The sequence below is a fragment of the Staurois parvus genome, unplaced genomic scaffold (genome assembly GCF_062004578.1).
Source record: "Staurois parvus isolate SC_StPar_1 unplaced genomic scaffold, SC_StPar_1.0 ptg003592l, whole genome shotgun sequence".
Taxonomy (NCBI): Eukaryota; Metazoa; Chordata; class Amphibia; order Anura; family Ranidae; genus Staurois; species Staurois parvus.
Window position 1 is genome coordinate 22,269 of NW_028321388.1, and position 21,807 is coordinate 44,075.

At 53.4% G+C, this 21,807-nt stretch overlaps 1 protein-coding gene across 1 annotated transcript in view; it reads right to left on the minus strand.

Annotated features, from left to right (window-relative positions):
- LOC149427668 (phosphofurin acidic cluster sorting protein 2-like) overlaps positions 1 to 21,807 on the minus strand; it is a gene marked incomplete at its 3' end in the record, with an annotated part of 49,097 nt that overhangs the window by 22,111 nt on the left and 5,179 nt on the right. Inside the window, exons 2-8 of the mRNA XM_089667798.1 lie at positions 14,305 to 14,392; positions 12,353 to 12,442; positions 10,228 to 10,353; positions 7,683 to 7,845; positions 6,885 to 6,967; positions 4,579 to 4,662; positions 4,434 to 4,490 (exon numbers count right to left, since the gene is read on the minus strand). Of these exons, the coding sequence (XP_089523924.1) occupies positions 4,434 to 4,490; positions 4,579 to 4,662; positions 6,885 to 6,967; positions 7,683 to 7,845; positions 10,228 to 10,353; positions 12,353 to 12,442; positions 14,305 to 14,392 (691 nt within the window). The remainder of the gene's footprint in view (positions 1 to 4,433; positions 4,491 to 4,578; positions 4,663 to 6,884; positions 6,968 to 7,682; positions 7,846 to 10,227; positions 10,354 to 12,352; positions 12,443 to 14,304; positions 14,393 to 21,807) is intronic.

A 21,807-nucleotide genomic window follows, 5' to 3' on the forward strand; every position in this document is an offset into this window, starting at 1 on the left:
TATGCTCTCACCTCAACGACAACAACCTCCTCGATCCCCTACAGTCCGGCTTCCGTCCCCTACACTCCACCGAAACTGCCTTACTCAAACTCTCCAACGACCTGCTAACCGCCAAAGCTAATGGCCACTATTCAGTGCTCCTACTCCTTGACCTCTCTGCGGCCTTTGACACAGTCGACCACCCCCTCCTCCTCAAAAAACTACACTCCCTCGGCCTCAGAGATTCTGCTCTCTCCTGGCTCTCATCCTACCTGTCACAACGCTCTTTCAGCGTTACCTATAATGCCACCACCTCCCTCTCACTCCCCCTCTCTGTTGGGGTCCCCCAAGGCTCTGTCCTCGGGCCCCTTCTCTTCTCCATCTACACCTCCTCCCTTGGCCAACTCATACACTCTCACGGCTTCAACTACCACCTCTATGCCGACGACACACAAATCTATCTCTCAACCCCCCACCTCACCCCCTCGGTCTCCGCCCGAATCACACACCTACTGAGCGACATATCAGACTGGATGTCGCTCCACTTCCTTAAACTGAACCTCTCCAAAACCGAGTTTCTTGTCTTCCCTCCAGCCCGGACACCACCCCCCATTGACTTCTCCATCATGTCCAACAACGCCACCATCAAACCCGCCCCGCAGGCCAGAGTACTTGGTGTCATTTTGGACTCCAACCTATCCTTCCAGCCCCAAGTCCACTCTTTAACAAACTCATGCAGACTCCTCCTCCACAACATGCAGACTCCACCTCCGCAACATGCAGACTCCACCTCCGCAACATCGCCAAAATCCGCACGTTCCTAACCCCAGAAACCACTAAACAGCTCATCCACTCCCTCATCATATCGCGACTCGACTACTGCAACTCCCTCCTCACTGGCCTGCCTCGCCGCTGGCTATCCCCGCTTCAGTCCATCCTGAATACGGCTGCCAGACTCATTCACCTTTCCAACCGCTCCGTTTCCGCCACCCCCCTCTGCCAATCCCTCCACTGGCTTCCGATTGCGCAACGGATCAAATTCAAAATCCTAACACTGACGTACAAAGCTGTCCACCATACTGCCCCGAACTACATCACTGACCTAATATCCAAGTACCGCCCAGCACGCACACTCCGCTCCTCACAAGACCTCCTTCTCTCTAGTTCCCTGGTCTCCTCCTCCCATGCCCGCCTCCAGGACTTCTCCAGGGTGTCACCCATCCTCTGGAACTCCCTGCCCCAACCCATCAGATTATCACCTACTCTCCTCTCCTTTAGGCGCACCCTGAAAACCCATCTCTTCAGGGAAGCCTACCTCACCCCTTGCTAACTTGCTGACCTCCTCCACTCTTCCTACCACTCCATCCCCCACAGCTATCTCCTCCTGTGCCACCATCCCCTCCCTCCTAGATTGTAAGCTCGAAAGAGCAGGGCCCTCGATCCCCTCATGTTTTGCATTGTATTGGTATTGTTCTGTCACATGTTCTGTCCCCCTTTGTAATGTACAGCGCTGAGCCAACTATTGGCGCTTTATAAATACTGAATAATAATAATAATAATAATAATCTCACATATATAGAGATCTCCGGCTGGACAGCCAATCAGAAGGAGCGCACTCCAGTCAATGAGATGCACAATCACATGGGGCACCATGATCAGAGACATGGAATGGGGGGGTCTAAATGTCATATGGGGGGGGATTGGAGAAGGCATCGTGTATACAGGAAAACATATACTGTGTATATACATAGAAGTGACATATGGGGTGAGGTATATACAGTGCAGGAAATGCGTATTTGCTCCCCGGCTGATGGTGAATGTTCGCCCCTCACACAGAAATGATCGGTCTAACAATGGAATGTTCGCCCCTCACACAGAAATGATCGGTCTAACAATGGAATGTTCACCCCTCACACAGAAATGATCGGTCTAACAATGGAATGTTCGCCCCTCACACAGAAATGATCAGTCTAACAATGGAATGTTCGCCCCTCACACAGAAACGATCGGTCTAACAATGGAATGTTCGCCCCTCACACAGAAACGATCGGTCTAACACTGGAATGTTCGCCCCTCACACAGAAACGATCGGTCTAACAATGGAATGTTCGCCCCTCACACAGAAATGATCGGTCTAACAATGGAATGTTCGCCCCTCACACAGAAATGATCGGTCTAACAATGGAACGTTCGCCCCTCACACAGAAATGATCGGTCTAACAATGGAATGTTCGCCCCTCACACAGAAATGATCGGTCTAACAATGGAATGTTCCCCCTCACACAGAAATGATCGGTCTAACAATGGAATGTTCGGTGTAACACTGAGAGACAGAATACAACAACAAATTCAGCAGAAATGCGTCTAACAAATGATGACAGATCTGCATGTTCATGAGGGAAAGAAGGATTGGATCCCCTTCAAAAACATGACTTAGTACTTGGTGGCCAATCCCTTGTTGGCAATCACAGAGGTCAGACGTTTCCTGGAGTTGGCCCCCAGGTTCGCACACATCTCAGGAGGGATTTTGGCCCACTCCTCTTGGCAGATCCTCTCCAAGTCATTAAGGTTTGGTGGCTGACGTTTGACAACTCGAACTTTCAGCTCCTCCACAGATTTTCCATCGGATGAAGGTGTGGAGACTGGCTAGGCCACTCCAGGACCTTAATGTGCTTCTTCTTGAGCCGCTCCTTTGTTGCCTTGGCCGTGTGTTTTGGGTCATTGTCATGCTGGAACACCCATCCACCACCCATTTTCAATGCCCTGGCTGAGGGAAGAAGGTTCTCACCCAAGATTTGAGGGTACATTGCCCCGTCCATCGTCCCTTTGATGCGGTGCAGTTGTCCTGTCCCCTTAGCAGAAAAACCCCCCCAAAGCAGAATGTTTCCACCACCATGTTTCACAGTTGGGATGGTGTTCTTGGGGTCATAGGCAGCATTCCTCCTCCTCCAAACATGGCGAGTTGAGTTGATGCCAAAGAGCTGGATTTTGGTCTCCTCTGACCACAACACTTCCCACCAGTCCTCCTCGGCATCATTCAGATGTTCAGTGGCAGACTTCAGACGGGCCTGGACATGGGCTTTCTTGAGCAGAGGGACCGTGCGGGCACTGCAGGATTTCAGTCCTTGTCGGCGTAGTGTGTTACCAATTGTTTTCTTGGTGACTGTGGTCCCAGCTGCCTGGAGATCATTGACAAGATCCTCACGTGTAGTTCTGGGATGATTCCTCACTGTTCTCATGATCATTGACACTCCACGAGGGGAGATCTTGCATGGTGCACCAGACCTAGGGAGACTGACACTTGTTTTGTGTTTCTTCCATTTGTGAATGATTGCACCAACTGTTGTCACCTTCTCACCAAGCTGCTTGGCCATAGTTTGGTAGCCCAGTCCAGCCTTGTGTAGGTCTACCATCTTGTCCCTGACCTCCTTGGACAGCTCTTTGGTCTTTGCCATGGTGGAGAGTTTGGAATCTGATGGTTTGATGGCTCCTGTGGACAGGTGTCTGTTATACAGGGAACACAATGAGATTAGCAGCACTCCCTTTAAGAGACTGCTTCTAATCTCAGCTTGTTACCTGTATGAGAGACACCTGGGAGCCAGAAATCCTGCTGAATGATAGGGGATCAAATCCTTCTTTCCCTCATGAACATGCAGATCCGTCATCATTTGTTAGACGCATTTCTGCTGAATTATTTGTTGTATTCTGTCTCTCAGTGTTACACCGAACATTCCGTTGTTAGACCGATCATTTCTGTGTGAGGGGCGAACATTCCATTGTTAGACCGATCGTTTCTGTGTGAGGGGCGAACATTCCATTGTTAGACCGATCGTTTCTGTGTGAGGGGGCGAACATTCCATTGTTAGACCGATCATTTCTGTGTGAGGGGGCGAACATTCCATTGTTAGACCGATCATTTCTGTGTGAGGGGGCGAACATTCCATTGTTAGACCGATCATTTCTGTGTGAGGGGCAAACATTCCATTGTTAGACCGATCGTTTGTGTGAGGGGCGAACATTCCATTGTTAGACCGATCATTTCTGTGTGAGGGGCGAACATTCCATTGTTAGACCGATCGTTTCTGTGTGAGGGGCCAACATTCCATTGTTAGACCGATCGTTTCTGTGTGAGGGGCAAACATTCAGCATCAGCCGGGGGGCAAATACGCATTTCCTGCACTGTATACTGTACGTATATGGAGGCGGGCGTATATACTGTAGATATATGGAGGCGGGCGTATATACTGTAGATTTATGGAGGCGGGCGTATATACTGTACGTATATGGAGGCGGGCGTATATACTGTACGTATATGGAGGCGGGCGTATATACTGTAGATTTATGGAGGCGGGCGTATATACTGTACGTATATGGAGGCGGGCGTTATATACTGTAGATATATGGAGGCGGGCGTTATATAGGGGACATGTTAATGTCATCTCCAGAGAACTCACATCATCATTCACTTTGAATCTCTTCAATAACGACACAAACTTCTGTTTAAAATTTGGCTGTGAATGAAAGAGAATTCTTTATTATACACTCCAGTCAGCGTCTTGTATATAAACACCCCATATACGCCCACTTTGGGGCCATTACCTGGCGGCTGAGCGAGGCGCTGCGCAGTAACTTCCTGCTGAGTTTCTTTGGCCTTCGAATTTCTTCCTCTTCATCCTCCACATCCTGGAGTAAAGGAGGTACATGGAGTCATCACAAGTCTCCAGAAGGAGGACATTGGGGTATGATGGGGGAGGTGAGGAGGTGGATGGAGTCATTATAAGTCTCCAGAGAGGAGGACATTGGGGTATGATGGGGGAGGTGAGGAGGTGGATGGGGTCACCACAAGTCTCCAGAAGGGAGGACATTGAGGTATGATAGGGGAGGGGAGGAGGTGGATGGGGTCAATACAAGTCTCCAGAGAGGAGGACATTGGGGTATGATGGGGGAGGTGAGGAGGTGGATGGGGCCATCACAATTCTCTAGAGAGACAGACATTGGGGTATGATGGGGGAGGTGAAGAGGTGGATGGGGTCACCACAAACCTCCAGAAGGAGGACATTGGGGTATGAGGGGGGAGGTGGATGGAGTCATCCCTAGTCTCCAGACAGGAGGACATTGGGGTATGATGGGGGAGGTGAGGAGGTGGATGGGGTAATCTCAAGTCTCCAGACAGGAGGACATTGGGGTATGATGGGGGAGGTGGATGGAGTTATCACAAGCCTTCAGAAGGAGGACATTGTGGTATGATGGGGGAGGTGAAGAGGTGGATGGGGTCATTACAAGCCTCTAGAAGGAGGACATTGGGGTGTGATGAGGGAGGAGGAGCGGTGGATGGGGGTCATCACAAGTCTCCAGAAGGAGGACATTGGGGTGTGATGGGGGAGGCGAGGAGGTGGATGGAGTCATCACAAACCTCCAGAAGGAGGACACTGGGGTATGATGGTGGAGGGGCGGCGGTCAATGGGGGTCATTACAAGTCTCCAGAGAGGATGACATTGGGGTATGATGGGGGAGGGAGAGAGGAGGACATTGGGGTATGATGAGGGAGGGACAGAGGTGGATGGGGCCATCACAAGTCTCCAGACAGAAGGACATTGGGGTATGATGGGGGAGGTGAGAAGGTGGATGGGGTCTTTACAAGCCTCCAGAAGGAGGACATTGGGGTATGATGGGGGAGGAGGAGCAGTGGATGGGGGTCATCACAAGTCTCCAGAAGGAGGACATTGAGGTATGATGGGGGAGGTGAGGAGGTGGATGGGGTCATGACAGGTCTCCAGAGAGGACATTGGGGTATGCTGGGGGAGATGAGGAGGTGGATGGGGCCATCACAAGTCTCCAGAGAGGACATTGGGGTATGATTGAGGAGATGGATGGGGTCATCACAAGTCTCGAGAAGGAGGACATTGAGGTATGATAGGGGAGGGGAGGAGGTGGATAGGTCATCACAAGTCTCCAGAGAGGACAGCATTGGAGTATGATAGGGGAGGTGAGGAGGTGGATGGCATTATCAGAAGTCTCCAGACAGGAGGAGATTGGGGTATGATGGGGGAGGTGGATGGGATCTTTACAAGTCTTCAGAAGGAGGAAATTCGGGTGTGGGGGAGGAGCGGCGGTGGATGGGGGTCATCACAACTCTCCAGAGAGGAGGACATTCAGGTTGTGATGGGGAAGGTGAGGAGGTCGATGGGTCATCACAAGTCTCCAGATAGGACAGCATTGGGGTATGATGGAGGTGGCTGGGGCTATCCCAGGTCTACAGAGAGAAAGACAATGGGGTATGACGGGGGAGGTAAGAAGGTGGCTGGGGTTATCACAAGTCTCCAGAGAGAATAACAGTGGGGTATGATGGGGGAGGTGAAGGGTCGGATGGGGTTATCACAAGTCTCCAGAGAGAATAACAGTGGGGTATGATGGGGGAGGTGAAGGGTCGGATGGGGTTATCACAAGTCTCCAGAGAGGATAACATTGGGGTATGATGGGGGAGGTGAGGAGGTGGCTGGGGCTATCCCAGGTCTCCAGAGAGGATAACATTGGGGTATGATGGGGGAGGTGAAGGGTCGAATGGGGTTATCACAAGTCTCCAGAGAGGATAACATTGGGGTATGATGGGGGAGGTGAAGGGTCGGATGGGGTTATCACAAGTCTCCAGACAGGAGGACATTGGGGGGTGATGGGGAAGGTGAGGAGGTGGCTGGGGTTATCACAAGTTTCCAGAGAGGATAACATTGGGGTATGATGGGGGAGGTGAAGGGTCGGATGGGGTTATCACAAGTCTCCAGACAGGAGGACACCCGGGTATGATGGGGGAGGTGATGTTCTACCACCATTGTTTCTGCTGGAGCCGGATGAGGATTTGGGTGGAGTCTATAGGAAGGAAGCCCTGACTGCATAGATGAAGACTTCACCTGTCCTTGGCCTTCATCGCTGCCTTCGGGTTCAGAGGAATAGCTGTCCTCATCATCCTCCTCCTCCCAATACTGATCGGCATCTGAAAGGGACACAAGATATAGTCATGGCACTGATGTGTCTGAAATACATTGGAGTACAGGAGACCTCTGGCTGATCAGGAACGTCTCCATAAGTCTAGGAGGACATTCTGACCTCTGCGATGGGATGAAATGTTTCTTCATGGGAAGTGATAGAAGCCATGATATAAATCAGATGGCGGGACTGACCACTTTTCCTGTTCTGTGTTCTCCTTGGTTCTTCCTCCGCTAACTGTACTGCTGGTTGACTTCAGGTAGGTGGTGCTCCTTGTGCCTGCCGGGACCTTTAGAGTTTTCCTGGATTCTCCGCTATAAACTCGCTCCCGTGTAGAACAATTGTGCAGCTGCTCCCTGGGCCACCGACAGGCAGAGCGAAAGACGCCGAACCGCTGACTCCGGAGCTGCTGTCAGTCCTGGCAGGCATATGGGGCATCTATATACCTGAAGTCAGCCATTACGGCCAGGACATGGCTAGCGGAGCAAAAACAGAGGAGGATTAAAACCCAAAGCAAGAGCAGGTAAGTCCCGCTATCAGCAGCCTGTTCTAAAACATGGCGGTAAGTTCACTTTAATACTCAGACTGGCCCTGGGGCCGACTTCGACGTCTCTTCATGAAATCACCAACCGGAAAGTCAGTGTCTGAAGTAGATGAGAAGCTACATGTGGCTCCAAGGAAAATGTCTGCCCATCATCCTTCGTGTCTAGCGGGAGTCTCACCCAAGCCTTTGATCTTTGTTCGGGTCGCTGTGTTGACCTCCTCGTGATCGATCGGCTGGCTGGACAGGGAGAGGATGCTGATTTCAGCCACTCGAATAGCTGGGTCTTTCCTGTTACTGTGGAGGTCCAAAACCTTCATCCCCTCCGTAGGACGCTGCATCACCTGAGGAGGACCAGAGACACCTTTATATCAGGAGATGAACACTCCAACCAGAACATCCAACCAGTACGTCCCAATAGCCCCATATTCTGGTATGTGACCCAGGAATCATCAATAGGTGATTAGGACCATCCAGTTCATGTATGGTGGTCATGCTGAACAGCCCTCAGCGGATGGACACCTACCTCTGCCAGCCCTCAGCGGATGGACACCTACCTCTGCCAGCCCTCAGCATATGGACGCCTACCTCTGCCAGCCCTCAGCATATGGACACTTACCTCTGCCAGCCCTCAGCGGATGGACGCCTACCTCTGCCAGCCCTCAGCGGATGGACGCCTACCTCTGCCAGCCCTCAGCATATGGACACTTACCTCTGCCAGCCCTCAGCGGATGGACGCCTACCTCTGCCAGCCCTCAGCGGATGGACGCCTACCTCTGCCAGCCCTCAGCGGATGGACACCTCCCTCTGCCAGCCCTCAGCATATGGACACCTCCCTCTGCCAGCCCTCAGCGGATGGACACTTACCTCTGCCAGCCCTCAGCGTATGGACGCCTACCTCTGCCAGCCCTCAGCGGATGGACGCTTACCTCTGCCAGCCCTCAGCGGACGGACACCTCCCTCTGCCAGCCCTCAGCGGATGGACACCTACCTCTGCCAGCCCTCAGCGGATGGACACCTACCTCTGCCAGCCCTCAGCGGATGGACACCTCCCTCTGCCAGCCCTCAGCGGATGGACACCTACCTCTGCCAGCCCTCAGCGGATGGACGCCTACCTCTGCCAGCCCTCAGCGGATGGACACCTCCCTCTGCCAGCCCTCAGCATATGGACACTTACCTCTGCCAGCCCTCAGCGGATGGACACCTCCCTCTGCCAGCCCTCAGCGGATGGACACCTCCCTCTGCCAGCCCTCAGCGTATGCACACTTACCTCTGCCAGCCCTCAGCGGATGGACGCCTACCTCTGCCAGCCCTCAGCGGATGGACGCCTACCTCTGCCAGCCCTCAGCGGATGGACGCCTACCTCTGCCAGCCCTCAGCGGATGGACACCTACCTCTGCCAGCCCTCAGCGGATGGACACCTACCTCTGCCAGCCCTCAGCTGATGGACACCTACCTCTGCCAGCCCTCAGCGGATGGACACCTCCCTCTGCCAGCCCTCAGCGGATGGACACCTACCTCTGCCAGCCCTCAGCTGATGGACACCTACCTCTGCCAGCCCTCAGCGGATGGACACCTACCTCTGCCAGCCCTCAGCGGATGGACACCTACCTCTGCCAGCCCTCAGCGGATGGACACCTCCCTCTGCCAGCCCTCAGCATATGGACACTTACCTCTGCCAGCCCTCAGCGGATGGACACCTCCCTCTGCCAGCCCTCAGCGGATGGACACTACCTCTGCCAGCCCTCAGCGTATGGACACCTACCTCTGCCAGCCCTCAGCGTATGGACACCTACCTCTGCCAGCCCTCAGCGGATGGACACCTCCCTCTGCCAGCCCTCAGCGGACGGACACCTCCCTCTGCCAGCCCTCAGCGGATGGACACCTACCTCTGCCAGCCCTCAGCGGATGGACACCTACCTCTGCCAGCCCTCAGCGGATGGACACCTCCCTCTGCCAGCCCTCAGCGGATGCACACTTACCTCTGCCAGCCCTCAGCGGATGGACGCCTACCTCTGCCAGCCCTCAGCGGATGGACGCCTACCTCTGCCAGCCCTCAGCGGATGGACGCCTACCTCTGCCAGCCCTCAGCGGATGGACACCTCCCTCTGCCAGCCCTCAGCGGATGGACACCTACCTCTGCCAGCCCTCAGCGGATGGACACCTACCTCTGCCAGCCCTCAGCGGATGGACACCTCCCTCTGCCAGCCCTCAGCGGATGGACACCTCCCTCTGCCAGCCCTCAGCGGATGGACACCTCCCTCTGCCAGCCCTCAGCGGATGGATACCTACCTCTGCCAGCCCTCAGCGGACGGACACCTACCTCTGCCAGCCCTCAGCGGATGGACACCCACCTCTGCCAGCCCTCAGCAGACGGACACCTACCTCTGCCAGCCCTCAGCGGACGGACACCTACCTCTGCCAGCCCTCAGCGGATGGACACCTACCTCTGCCAGCCCTCAGCAGATGGACACCTACCTCTGCCAGCCCTCAGCTTATGGACACCCACCTCTGCCAGCCCTCAGCGGACGGACACCTACCTCTGCCAGCCCTCAGCGGATGGACACCTCCCTCTGCCAGCCCTCAGCTGATGGACACCTACCTCTGCCAGCCCTATGTGGATGGACACCTACCTTTGCCAGCCCTATGCGGATGGACACCTACCTCTGCCAGCCCTCAGCAGATGGACACCTACCTCTGCCAGCCCTCAGCTTATGGACACCTACCTCTGCCATGTTGATGACACCAATGGCCAAGGATTTGTAGCCCAGGATTGTCCGGTTCTTGTACCTCTTCCGCCTCTGCAGCATGATCTGAAGATTGTTGGCGTCTCTCTTCAGGAAATGAGGATACTAAAGAGGAGGAACAGAAAAGTCCCATTTACTGCATTCACTATGGTCAGTGTTCCAGCTGGGGGTGCATTGTATACGGGGGTGGGGGGGCTCTATATCAGAAGGACTGCGGGGGGCTCTATATCAGAAGGACTGTGGGGGGCTCTATATCAGAAGGACTGCGGGGGGCTCTATATCAGAAGGACAGTGGGGGGCTCTATAGCAGAAGGACTGTGGGGGGGCTCTATATCAGAAGGACTGTGGGGGGCTCTATATCAGAAGGACTGTGGGGGGCTCTATATCAGAAGGACTGTGGGGGGCTCTATATCAGAAGGACTGTGGGGGGCTCTATATCAGAAGGACTGTGGGGGGCTCTATAGCAGAAGGACTGTGGGGGGGCTCTATATCAGAAGGACAGTGGGGGGCTCTATAGCAGAAGGACTGTGGGGGGGCTCTATATCAGAAGGACTGTGGGGGGGCTCTATATCAGAAGGACTGTAGGGGGCTCTATATCAGAAGGACAGTGGGGGGCTCTATAGCAGAAGGACTGTGGGGGGCTCTATATCAGAAGGACTGTGGGGGGCTCTATATCAGAAGGACTGTGGGGGGCTCTATATCAGAAGGACTGTGGGGGGGGCTCTATAGCAGAAGGACTGTGGGGGGGCTCTATAGCAGAAGGACTGTGGGGGGGCTCTATAGCAGAAGGACTGTGGGGGGGCTCTATAGCAGAAGGACTGTGGGGGGGCTCTATAGCAGAAGGACTGTGGGGGGGCTCTATAGCAGAAGGACTGTGGGGGGGCTCTATAGCAGAAGGACTGTGGGGGGGCTCTATAGCAGAAGGACTGTGGGGGGGCTCTGTATCAGGACTGTGGGGGGCTCTATATCAGAAGGACTGGGGGGGGCTCTATATCAGAAGGACTGGGGGGGGGCTCTATATCAGAAGGACTGTGGGGGGCTCTATATCAGAAGGACTGTGGGGGGCTCTATATCAGAAGGACTGTGGGGGGCTCTATATCAGAAGGACTGTGGGGGGCTCTATATCAGAAGGACTGTGGGGGGCTCTATATCAGAAGGAATGTGGGGGGCTCTATATCAGAAGGAATGTGGGGGGCTCTATAGCAGAAGGACTGTGGGGGGCTCTATAGCAGAAGGACTGTGGGGGGGCTCTATAGCAGAAGGACTGTGGGGGGGCTCTATAGCAGAAGGACTGTGGGGGGGCTCTATAGCAGAAGGACTGTGGGGGGCTCTATAGCAGAAGGACTGTGGGGGGCTCTATATCAGAAGGACTGTGGGAGGCTCTATATCAGAAGGACTGTGGGGGGCTCTATATCAGGAGGACTGTGGGGGGCTCTATATCAGAAGGACTGTGGGGGGCTCTATATCAGAAGGACTGTGGGGGGCTCTATATCAGAAGGACTGTGGGGGGCTCTATATCAGAAGGACTGTGGGGGGCTCTATATCAGAAGGACTGTGGGGGGCTCTATATCAGAAGGACTGTGGGGGGCTCTATATCAGAAGGACTGTGGGGGGCTCTATATCAGAAGGACTGTGGGGGGGGCTCTATAGCAGAAGGACTGTGGGGGGGGGCTCTATAGCAGAAGGACTGTGGGGGGGGCTCTATATCAGAAGGACTGTGGGTGGCTCTATAGCAGAAGGACTGTGGGGGGGGGCTCTATAGCAGAAGGACTGTGGGGGGGCTCTATATCAGAAGGACTGTGGGGGGCTCTATATCAGAAGGACTGTGGGGGGCTCTATATCAGAAGGACTGTGGGGGGCTCTATAGCAGAAGGACTGTGGGGGGGGCTCTATAGCAGAAGGACTGTGGGGGGCTCTATATCAGAAGGACTGTCATTGTGACTCTCTAACTGGGGATACCACACCTCACAGACACCCTATTACTCTGCCCCAACCCCAAATCATGGCCCCTCCCCCACCTTAGTCTGATAGGAGGAGGAGAACCTGTCACCTGATTCAGCCCAGACCCTCCATGTCACCCACCATGAGAGGAACGTCAACCTACCTGAAGGGAGAAGGTCAGTTCCAGGTCCGTCTCCATGACTCCACATGGTGGAAGGTGGTACTCATTGGAGCGAAGGACCCTCTTGGATCCCTGGAAGGAGAGAAGAGGGTCTGTCTAAGGATGGATGGATGGATGGATGGATGGATGGATGGATGGACAAATGAAAGAACTATGGGTGAATGGATGGGCAGATGGAGGGATAGAGATGTGTATATAAAAAGACAGACAGATGGATATATGAATGGATGGACAGTTGTAGAGAAGGAAGAATGGATGAATGGAGGGTTGGATGGATGGGAGATGGACAGAGAAGTAGCCAAATGGATGGACAAACTGATGGATGGATGGACTGGTGGATGGATGGACTGGTGGATGGATGGATGGATGGACTGGTGGATGGATGGATGGACTGGTGGATGGATGGATGGACTGGTGGATGGATGCATGGATGGACTGGTGGATGGATGCATGGATGGACTGGTGGATGGATGCATGGATGGACTGGTGGATGGATGCATGGATGGACTGGTGGATGGATGCATGGATGGACTGGTGGATGGATGGACTGGTGGATGGATGGACTGGTGGATGGATGGACTGGTGGATGGATGGATGCATGGACTGGTGGATGGATGGATGCATGGACTGGTGGATGGATGGATGCATGGACTGGTGGATGGATGGATGCATGGACTGGTGGATGGATGGACTGGTGGATGGATGGATGGATGGACTGGTGGATGGATGGATGGACTGGTGGATGGATGGATGGATGGATGGACTGATGGATGGATGGATGGACTGGTGGATGGATGGATGGATGGACTGGTGGATGGATGGATGGACTGGTGGATGGATGGATGGACTGTTGGATGGATGGACTGGTGGATGGATGGACTGGTGGATGGATGGACTGGTGGATGGATGGATGGACTGGTGGATGGATGGATGGATGGACTGGTGGATGGATGGACTGGTGGATGGATGGATGGATGGACTGGTGGATGGATGGATGGATGGATGGATGGATGGACTGGTGGATGGATGGATGGATGGATGGACTGGTGGATGGATGGATGGACTGGTGGATGGATGGATGGACTGGTGGATGGATGGACTGGTGGATGGATGGACTGGTGGATGGATGGACTGGTGGATGGATGGATGGACTGGTGGATGGATGGATGGACTGGTGGATGGATGGACTGGTGGATGGATGGATGGATGGACTGGTGGATGGATGGACTGGTGGATGGATGGATGGACTGGTGGATGGATGGATGGACTGGTGGATGGATGGATGGACTGGTGGATGGATGGATGGACTGGTGGATGGATGGATGGATGGACTGGTGGATGCATGGACTGGTGGATGGACTGGTGGATGGATGGATGGATGGACTGGTGGATGGATGGATGGATGGACTGGTGGATGGATGGATGGATGGATGGACTGGTGGATGGATGGACTGGTGGATGGATGGATGGATGGATGGACTGGTGGATGCATGGACTGGTGGATGGATGGACTGGTGGATGGATGGATGGACTGGTGGATGGATGGATGGATGGATGGATGGATGGACTGGTGGATGCATGGACTGGTGGATGGATGGACTGGTGGATGGATGGATGGACTGGTGGATGGATGGATGGATGGATGGACTGGTGGATGCATGGACTGGTGGATGGATGGACTGGTGGATGGATGGATGGATGGATGGATGGACTGGTGGATGGATGGATGGATGGATGGACTGGTGGATGGATGGACTGGTGGATGGATGGATGAAGATGTTTCCCTTGCCCAGGGTCACACTGTGCACAGTGGAGAGTAATGGTGGAAATGGTCTTTGTTCTCCTCAGAAGAAACAGTCATCCATGAAGTGCCCCCTCCCCTCCCCCCCCCCCCCCCCCATATCAGTGTCAGGGAACATTACTCAGCAACTTACCTGCAGCTTCACAGCGATCACCACAGAGCTCAGATCTCGGTCCAATTCCCTCAGAACCAGCAACTTCTTCAGGGTCAGACTGCAGAGCCTGAGGAGACCAAGACACATCCATCACCAATACTATGGGGGGGGTGGGGAGTACTGAGAGTACCGTACGACTATCACTAATACTATGGGGGGCGGGTAAGGGGGAGTACTGAGTATCGGTTCTCTGACAGACGAGGTTCCTGGTTACATCGGGGGGGTACTGGATGTCAGAAGATGGGTTGGCTTTGTGCGGTCATGTTGGGGTCGTTGACCTCTAGGTATGGAGTGATAGGTTAGTGTTGGGCAGAATCCACGAGTATCGGTAACAGTGTTACTACACATGATGATAGATGGGTCAGATATTGTATGGCGATCGGGTGAGACCACAAGAAAATGGCACTGAGAGACTATATATAGTGTAGGAACGGCGTGGCGTCCAATCACATCCACCCTAGGAAGCCATGTGACCCTGTGGCGTAACGCGTAGGGAAGGAGCTTGGTGACGTCATGATGCTCTCAGCCAGCTGACGGACTTGTGAACATGATGCGGTAGTATGAGAATCTTCTGGCCAAGCAGCTTGGTGAGAAGGTGACAACAGTTGGTGCAATCATTCACAAATGGAAGAAACACAAAACAAGTGTCAGTCTCCCTAGGTCTGGTGCACCATGCAAGATCTCCCCTCGTGGAGTGTCAATGATCATGAGAACAGTGAGGAATCATCCCAGAACTACACGTGAGGATCTTGTCAATGATCTCCAGGCAGCTGGGACCACAGTCACCAAGAAAACAATTGGTAACACACTACGCCGACAAGGACTGAAATCCTGCAGTGCCCGCACGGTCCCTCTGCTCAAGAAAGCCCATGTCCAGGCCCGTCTGAAGTCTGCCACTGAACATCTGAATGATGCCGAGGAGGACTGGTGGGAAGTGTTGTGGTCAGAGGAGACCAAAATCCAGCTCTTTGGCATCAACTCAACTCGCCGTGTTTGGAGGAGGAGGAATGCTGCCTATGACCCCAAGAACACCATCCCAACTGTGAAACATGGTGGTGGAAACATTCTGCTTTGGGGGGGTTTTTCTGCTAAGGGGACAGGACAACTGCACCGCATCAAAGGGACGATGGACGGGGCAATGTACCCTCAAATCTTGGGTGAGAACCTTCTTCCCTCAGCCAGGGCATTGAAAATGGGTGGTGGATGGGTGTTCCAGCATGACAATGACCCAAAACACACGGCCAAGGCAACAAAGGAGCGGCTCAAGAAGAAGCACATTAAGGTCCTGGAGTGGCCTAGCCAGTCTCCACACCTTCATCCGATGGAAAATCTGTGGAGGAGCTGAAAGTTCGAGTTGCCAAACGTCAGCCACCAAACCTTAATGACTTGGAGAGGATCTGCCAAGAGGAGTGAGCCAAAATCCCTCCTGAGATGTGTGCGAACCTGGGGGCCAACTCCAGGAAACGTCTGACCTCTGTGATTGCCAACAAGGGATTGGCCACCAAGTACTAAGTCATGTTTTGTGAAGGGGATCAAATCCTTCTTTCCCTCATGAACATGCAGATCCGTCATCATTTGTTAGACGCATTTCTGCTGAATTTGTTGTTGTATTCTGTCTCTCAGTGTTACACCGAACATTCCATTGTTAGACCGATCATTTCTGTGTGAGGGGCGAACATTCCATTGTTAGACCGATCATTTCTGTGTGAGGGGCGAACATTCCATTGTTAGACCGATCGTTTCTGTGTGAGGGGCGAACATTCCATTGTTAGACCGATCGTTTCTGTGTGAGGGGCGAACATTCCATTGTTAGACCTATCGTTTCTGTGTGAGGGGCGAACATTCCATTGTTAGACCGATCGTTTCTGTGTGAGGGGCGAACATTCCATTGTTAGACCGATCATTTCTGTGTGAGGGGCGAACATTCAGCATCAGAGGGGGGCAAATACGCATTTCCTTCACTGTGGGTCCTGCAGTATCTGGGATCGGAGTAACAATGATGATCTCCTGCAGTATCCGGGATCGGAGTAACAATGATGATCTCCTGCGGTATCCGGGATGGGAGTAACAATGATGATCTCCTGCAGTATCCGGGATGGGAGTAACAATGATGATCTCCTGCAGTATCCGGGATGGGAGTAACAATGATGATCTCCTGCGGTATCCGGGATCGGAGTAACAATGATGATCTCTCCTGCGGTATCCGGGATCTGAGTAACAATGATGATCTCTCCTGCGGTATCCGGGATGGGAGTAACAATGATGATCTCCTGCGGTATCCGGGATGGGAGTAACAATGATGATCTCCTGCGGTATCCGGGATGGGAGTAACAATGATGATCTCCTGCGGTATCCGGGATGGGAGTAACAATGATGATCTCCTGCAGTATCCGGGATGGGAGTAACAATGATGATCTCCTGCAGTATCCGGGATCGGAGTAACAATGATGATCTCCTGCAGTATCCGGGATGGGAGTAACAATGATGATCTCCTGCAGTATCCGGGATGGGAGTAACAATGATGATCTCCTGCAGTATCCGGGATGGGAGTAACAATGATGATCTCTCTCCTGCAGTATCCGGGATGGGAGTAACAATGATGATCTCCTGCAGTATCCGGGATGGGAGTAACAATGATGATCTCTCTCCTGCAGTATCCGGGATGGGAGTAACAATGATGATCTCCTGCAGTATCCGGGATGGGAGTAACAATGATGATCTCCTGCAGTATCCGGGATGGGAGTAACAATGATGATCTCCTGCAGTATCCGGGATCGGAGTAACAATGATGATCTCCTGCGGTATCCGGGATCGGAGTAACAATGATGATCTCTCTCCTGCGGTATCCGGGATCGGAGTAACAATGATGATCTCCTGCGGTATCTGGGATCGGAGTAACAATGATGATCTCCTGCGGTATCCGGGATCGGAGTAACAATGATGATCTCCTGCAGTATCCGGGATCGGAGTAACAATGATGATCTCCTGCAGTATCCGGGATCGGAGTAACAATGATGATCTCCTGCAGTATCCGGGATGGGAGTAACAATGATGATCTCCTGCAGTATCCGGGATCGGAGTAACAATGATGATCTCCTGCAGTATCCGGGATGGGAGTAACAATGATGATCTCCTGCAGTATCCGGGATCGGAGTAACAATGATGATCTCCTGCAGTATCCGGGATCGGAGTAACAATGATGATCTCCTGCAGTATCCGGGATGGGAGTAACAATGATGATCTCCTGCAGTATCCGGGATCAGAGTAACAATGATGATCTCCTGCAGTATCCGGGATCGGAGTAACAATGATGATCTCCTGCAGTATCCGGGATGGGAGTAACAATGATGATCTCCTGCAGTATCCGGGATCGGAGTAACAATGATGATCTCCTGCAGTATCCGGGATGGGAGTAACAATGATGATCTCTCTCCTGCAGTATCCGGGATGGGAGTAACAATGATGATCTCTCTCCTGCAGTATCTGGGATGGGAGTAACAATGATGATCTCTCTCCTGCAGTATCCGGGATGGGAGTAACAATGATGATCTCTCTCCTGCAGTATCCGGGATGGGAGTAACAATGATGATCTCCTGCAGTATCCGGGATGGGAGTAACAATGATGATCTCTGTCCTGCAGTATCCGGGATGGGAGTAACAATGATGATCTCCTGCAGTATCCGGGATGGGAGTAACAATGATGATCTCCTGCAGTATCCGGGATGGGAGTAACAATGATGATCTCCTGCAGTATCCGGGATGGGAGTAACAATGATGATCTCCTGCAGTATCCGGGATCGGAGTAACAATGATGATCTCCTGCAGTATCCGGGATGGGAGTAACAATGATGATCTCTGTCCTGCAGTATCCGGGATGGGAGTAACAATGATGATCTCCTGCAGTATCCGGGATGGGAGTAACAATGATGATCTCCTGCAGTATCCGGGATCGGAGTAACAATGATGATCTCCTGCAGTATCCGGGATCGGAGTAACAATGATGATCTCCTGCAGTATCCGGGATGGGAGTAACAATGATGATCTCCTGCAGTATCCGGGATGGGAGTAACAATGATGATCTCCTGCAGTATCCGGGATCGGAGTAACAATGATGATCTCCTGCAGTATCCGGGATCGGAGTAACAATGATGATCTCCTGCAGTATCTGGGATCGGAGTAACAATGATGATCTCCTGCAGTATCCGGGATGGGAGTAACAATGATGATCTCCTGCAGTATCCGGGATGGGAGTAACAATGATGATCTCCTGCAGTATCCGGGATGGGAGTAACAATGATGATCTCCTGCAGTATCCGGGATCGGAGTAACAATGATGATCTCCTGCAGTATCCGGGATGGGAGTAACAATGATGATCTCCTGCAGTATCCGGGATGGGAGTAACAATGATGATCTCCTGCAGTATCCGGGATGGGAGTAACAATGATGATCTCCTGCAGTATCCGGGATCGGAGTAACAATGATGATCTCCTGCAGTATCCGGGATCGGAGTAACAATGATGATCTCCTGCAGTATCCGGGATCGGAGTAACAATGATGATCTCCTGCAGTATCCGGGATGGGAGTAACAATGATGATCTCCTGCAGTATCCGGGATCGGAGTAACAATGATGATCTCCTGCAGTATCCGGGATCGGAGTAACAATGATGATCTCCTGCAGTATCCGGGATGGGAGTAACAATGATGATCTCCTGCAGTATCCGGGATCGGAGTAACAATGATGATCTCCTGCAGTATCCGGGATCGGAGTAACAATGATGATCTCCTGCAGTATCCGGGATCGGAGTAACAATGATGATCTCCTGCAGTATCCGGGATGGGAGTAACAATGATTATCGGGGTGTTTATTTCCGTCTCATTCATCCTCTCACTGGAGTATTATGTAGTAATTATTTGCAGCGTGCCCATCCCCCGCTCACTAATCCGGTAAATGTTAAACAGACGGATAATCCTTATTAACAGCTAGAAGCTGCATCTCGGCTCTGTGTGTCAGCGAGGACATATTGGCCCCCAGGGGCCCGGAGCCAAGATGGTGCAGCCTGAGTGATGTTCCGGAGACACATCGACTGCTGATTGGCCGCCTGTCTGAGATCCCGGCCCCAGGAATGGAACCTCCAGCCTTCACCCCCCATCCTGACCCACAGCAGGAGACTACCTGTCCTTGATGGGGCCCCAAACCTGGACCAATGTGACCATACTACAGGAGGGAGGCCAGGGGCCACAAGCCTAGTGATAATGGGGGTGACTGTGGGGGAGGGGACATTAGAGTGTCAGCTCCTCTGGTACAGAGACTGATGGGACTGCGGAGGAGGGGACATTAGAGTGTCAGCTCCTCTGTACAGAGACTGATGGGACTGTGGGGGAGGGGACATTACAGTGTAAATTTTTGTTTATTATACAGATCATCATCATTTGTTAGACGCATTTCTGCTGAATTTGTTGTATTCTGTCTCTCAGTGTTACAGCGAACATTCCATTGTTAGACCGATCATTTCTGTGTGAGGGGCGAACATTCCATTGTTAGACCGATCATTTCTGTGTGAGGAGCGAACATTCCATTGTTAGACTGATCATTTCTGTGTGAGGAGCGAACATTCCATTGTTAGACCGATCATTTCTGTGTGAGGAGCGAACATTCCATTGTTAGACCGATCATTTCTGTGTGAGGGGCGAACATTCCATTGTTAGACCGATCATTTCTGTGTGAGGGGCGAACATTCCATTGTTAGACTGATCGTTTCTGTGTGAGGGGCGAACATTCCATTGTTAGACCGATCATTTCTGTGTGAGGGGCGAACATTCCATTGTTAGACCGATCGTTTCTGTGTGAGGGGCGAACATTCCATTGTTAGACCGATCGTTTCTGTGTGAGGGGCGAACATTCCATTGTTAGACCGATCGTTTGTGTGAGGGGCGAACATTCCATTGTTAGACCGATCGTTTCTGTGTGAGGGGCGAACATTCAGCATCAGCCGGGGGGACAAATACGCATTTCCTTCCTGTATATAATTAACCAAAAATCACTGACTTCAGCCTAGAAAACAGGAAACGGCTTTTTTTGCCGGGAAAACCCATAAACAGGACAGATCATATTTTACTATTATCATCTTTATATTGTATCTCAGCAAACCCGACCGTCACCGAAACACGGCCCATCCCCCACACAGCCCATCCCCCACCTGAACACAGCCCATCCCCCACACAGCCCATCCCCCACCTGAACACAGCCCATCCCCCACCTGAACACAGCCCATCCCCCACCTGAACACAGCCCAACCCCCACCTGAACACAGCCCATCCCCCACCTGAACACAGCCCATCCCCCACCTGAACACAGCCCATCCCCCACCTGAACACAGCCCATCCCCCACCTGAACACAGCCCATCCCCCACCTGAACACAGCCCATCCCCCACCTGAACACAGCCCATCCCCCACACAGCCCACCCCCCACCTGAACACAGCCCATCCCCCACCGAAACACAGCCCATCCCCCACCTGAACACAGCCCATCCCCCACCTGAACACAGCCCATCCCCCACCTGAACACAGCCCATCCCCCACACAGCCCATCCCCCACACAGCCCATCCCCCACCTGAACACAGCCCCCACCTGAACACAGCCCCCACCTGAACACAGCCCCCACCTGAACACAGCCCCCACCTCCACACAGCCCATCCCCCACCTGAACACAGCCCATCCCCCACCTGAACACAGCCCATCCCCCACCTGAACACAGCCCATCCCCCACCGAAACACAGCCCATCCCCCACCGAAACACAGCCCATCCCCCACCGAAACACAGCCCATCCCCCACCGAAACACAGCCCATCCCCCACCTGAACACAGCCCATCCCCCACCTGAACACAGCCCATCCCCCACCGAAACACAGCCCACCCCCCACCGAAACACAGCCCATCCCCCACCTGAACACAGCCCATCCCCCACCTGAACACAGCCCATCCCCCACCGAAACACAGCCCATCCCCCACCGAAACACAGCCCATCCCCCACCGAAACACAGCCCATCCCCCACCTGAACACAGCCCATCCCCCACCTGAACACAGCCCATCCCCCACCTGAACACAGCCCATCCCCCACACAGCCCATCCCCCACCTGAACACAGCCCCCACCTGAACACAGCCCCCACCTCCACACAGCCCATCCCCCACCTGAACACAGCCCATCCCCCACCTGAACACAGCCCATCCCCCACACAGCCCATCCCCCACCTGAACACAGCCCATCCCCCACCTGAACACAGCCCATCCCCCACCTGAACACAGCCCAACCCCCACCTGAACACAGCCCATCCCCCACCTGAACACAGCCCATCCCCCACCTGAACACAGCCCATCCCCCACCTGAACACAGCCCATCCCCCACCTGAACACAGCCCATCCCCCACCTGAACACAGCCCATCCCCCACCTGAACACAGCCCATCCCCCACCTGAACA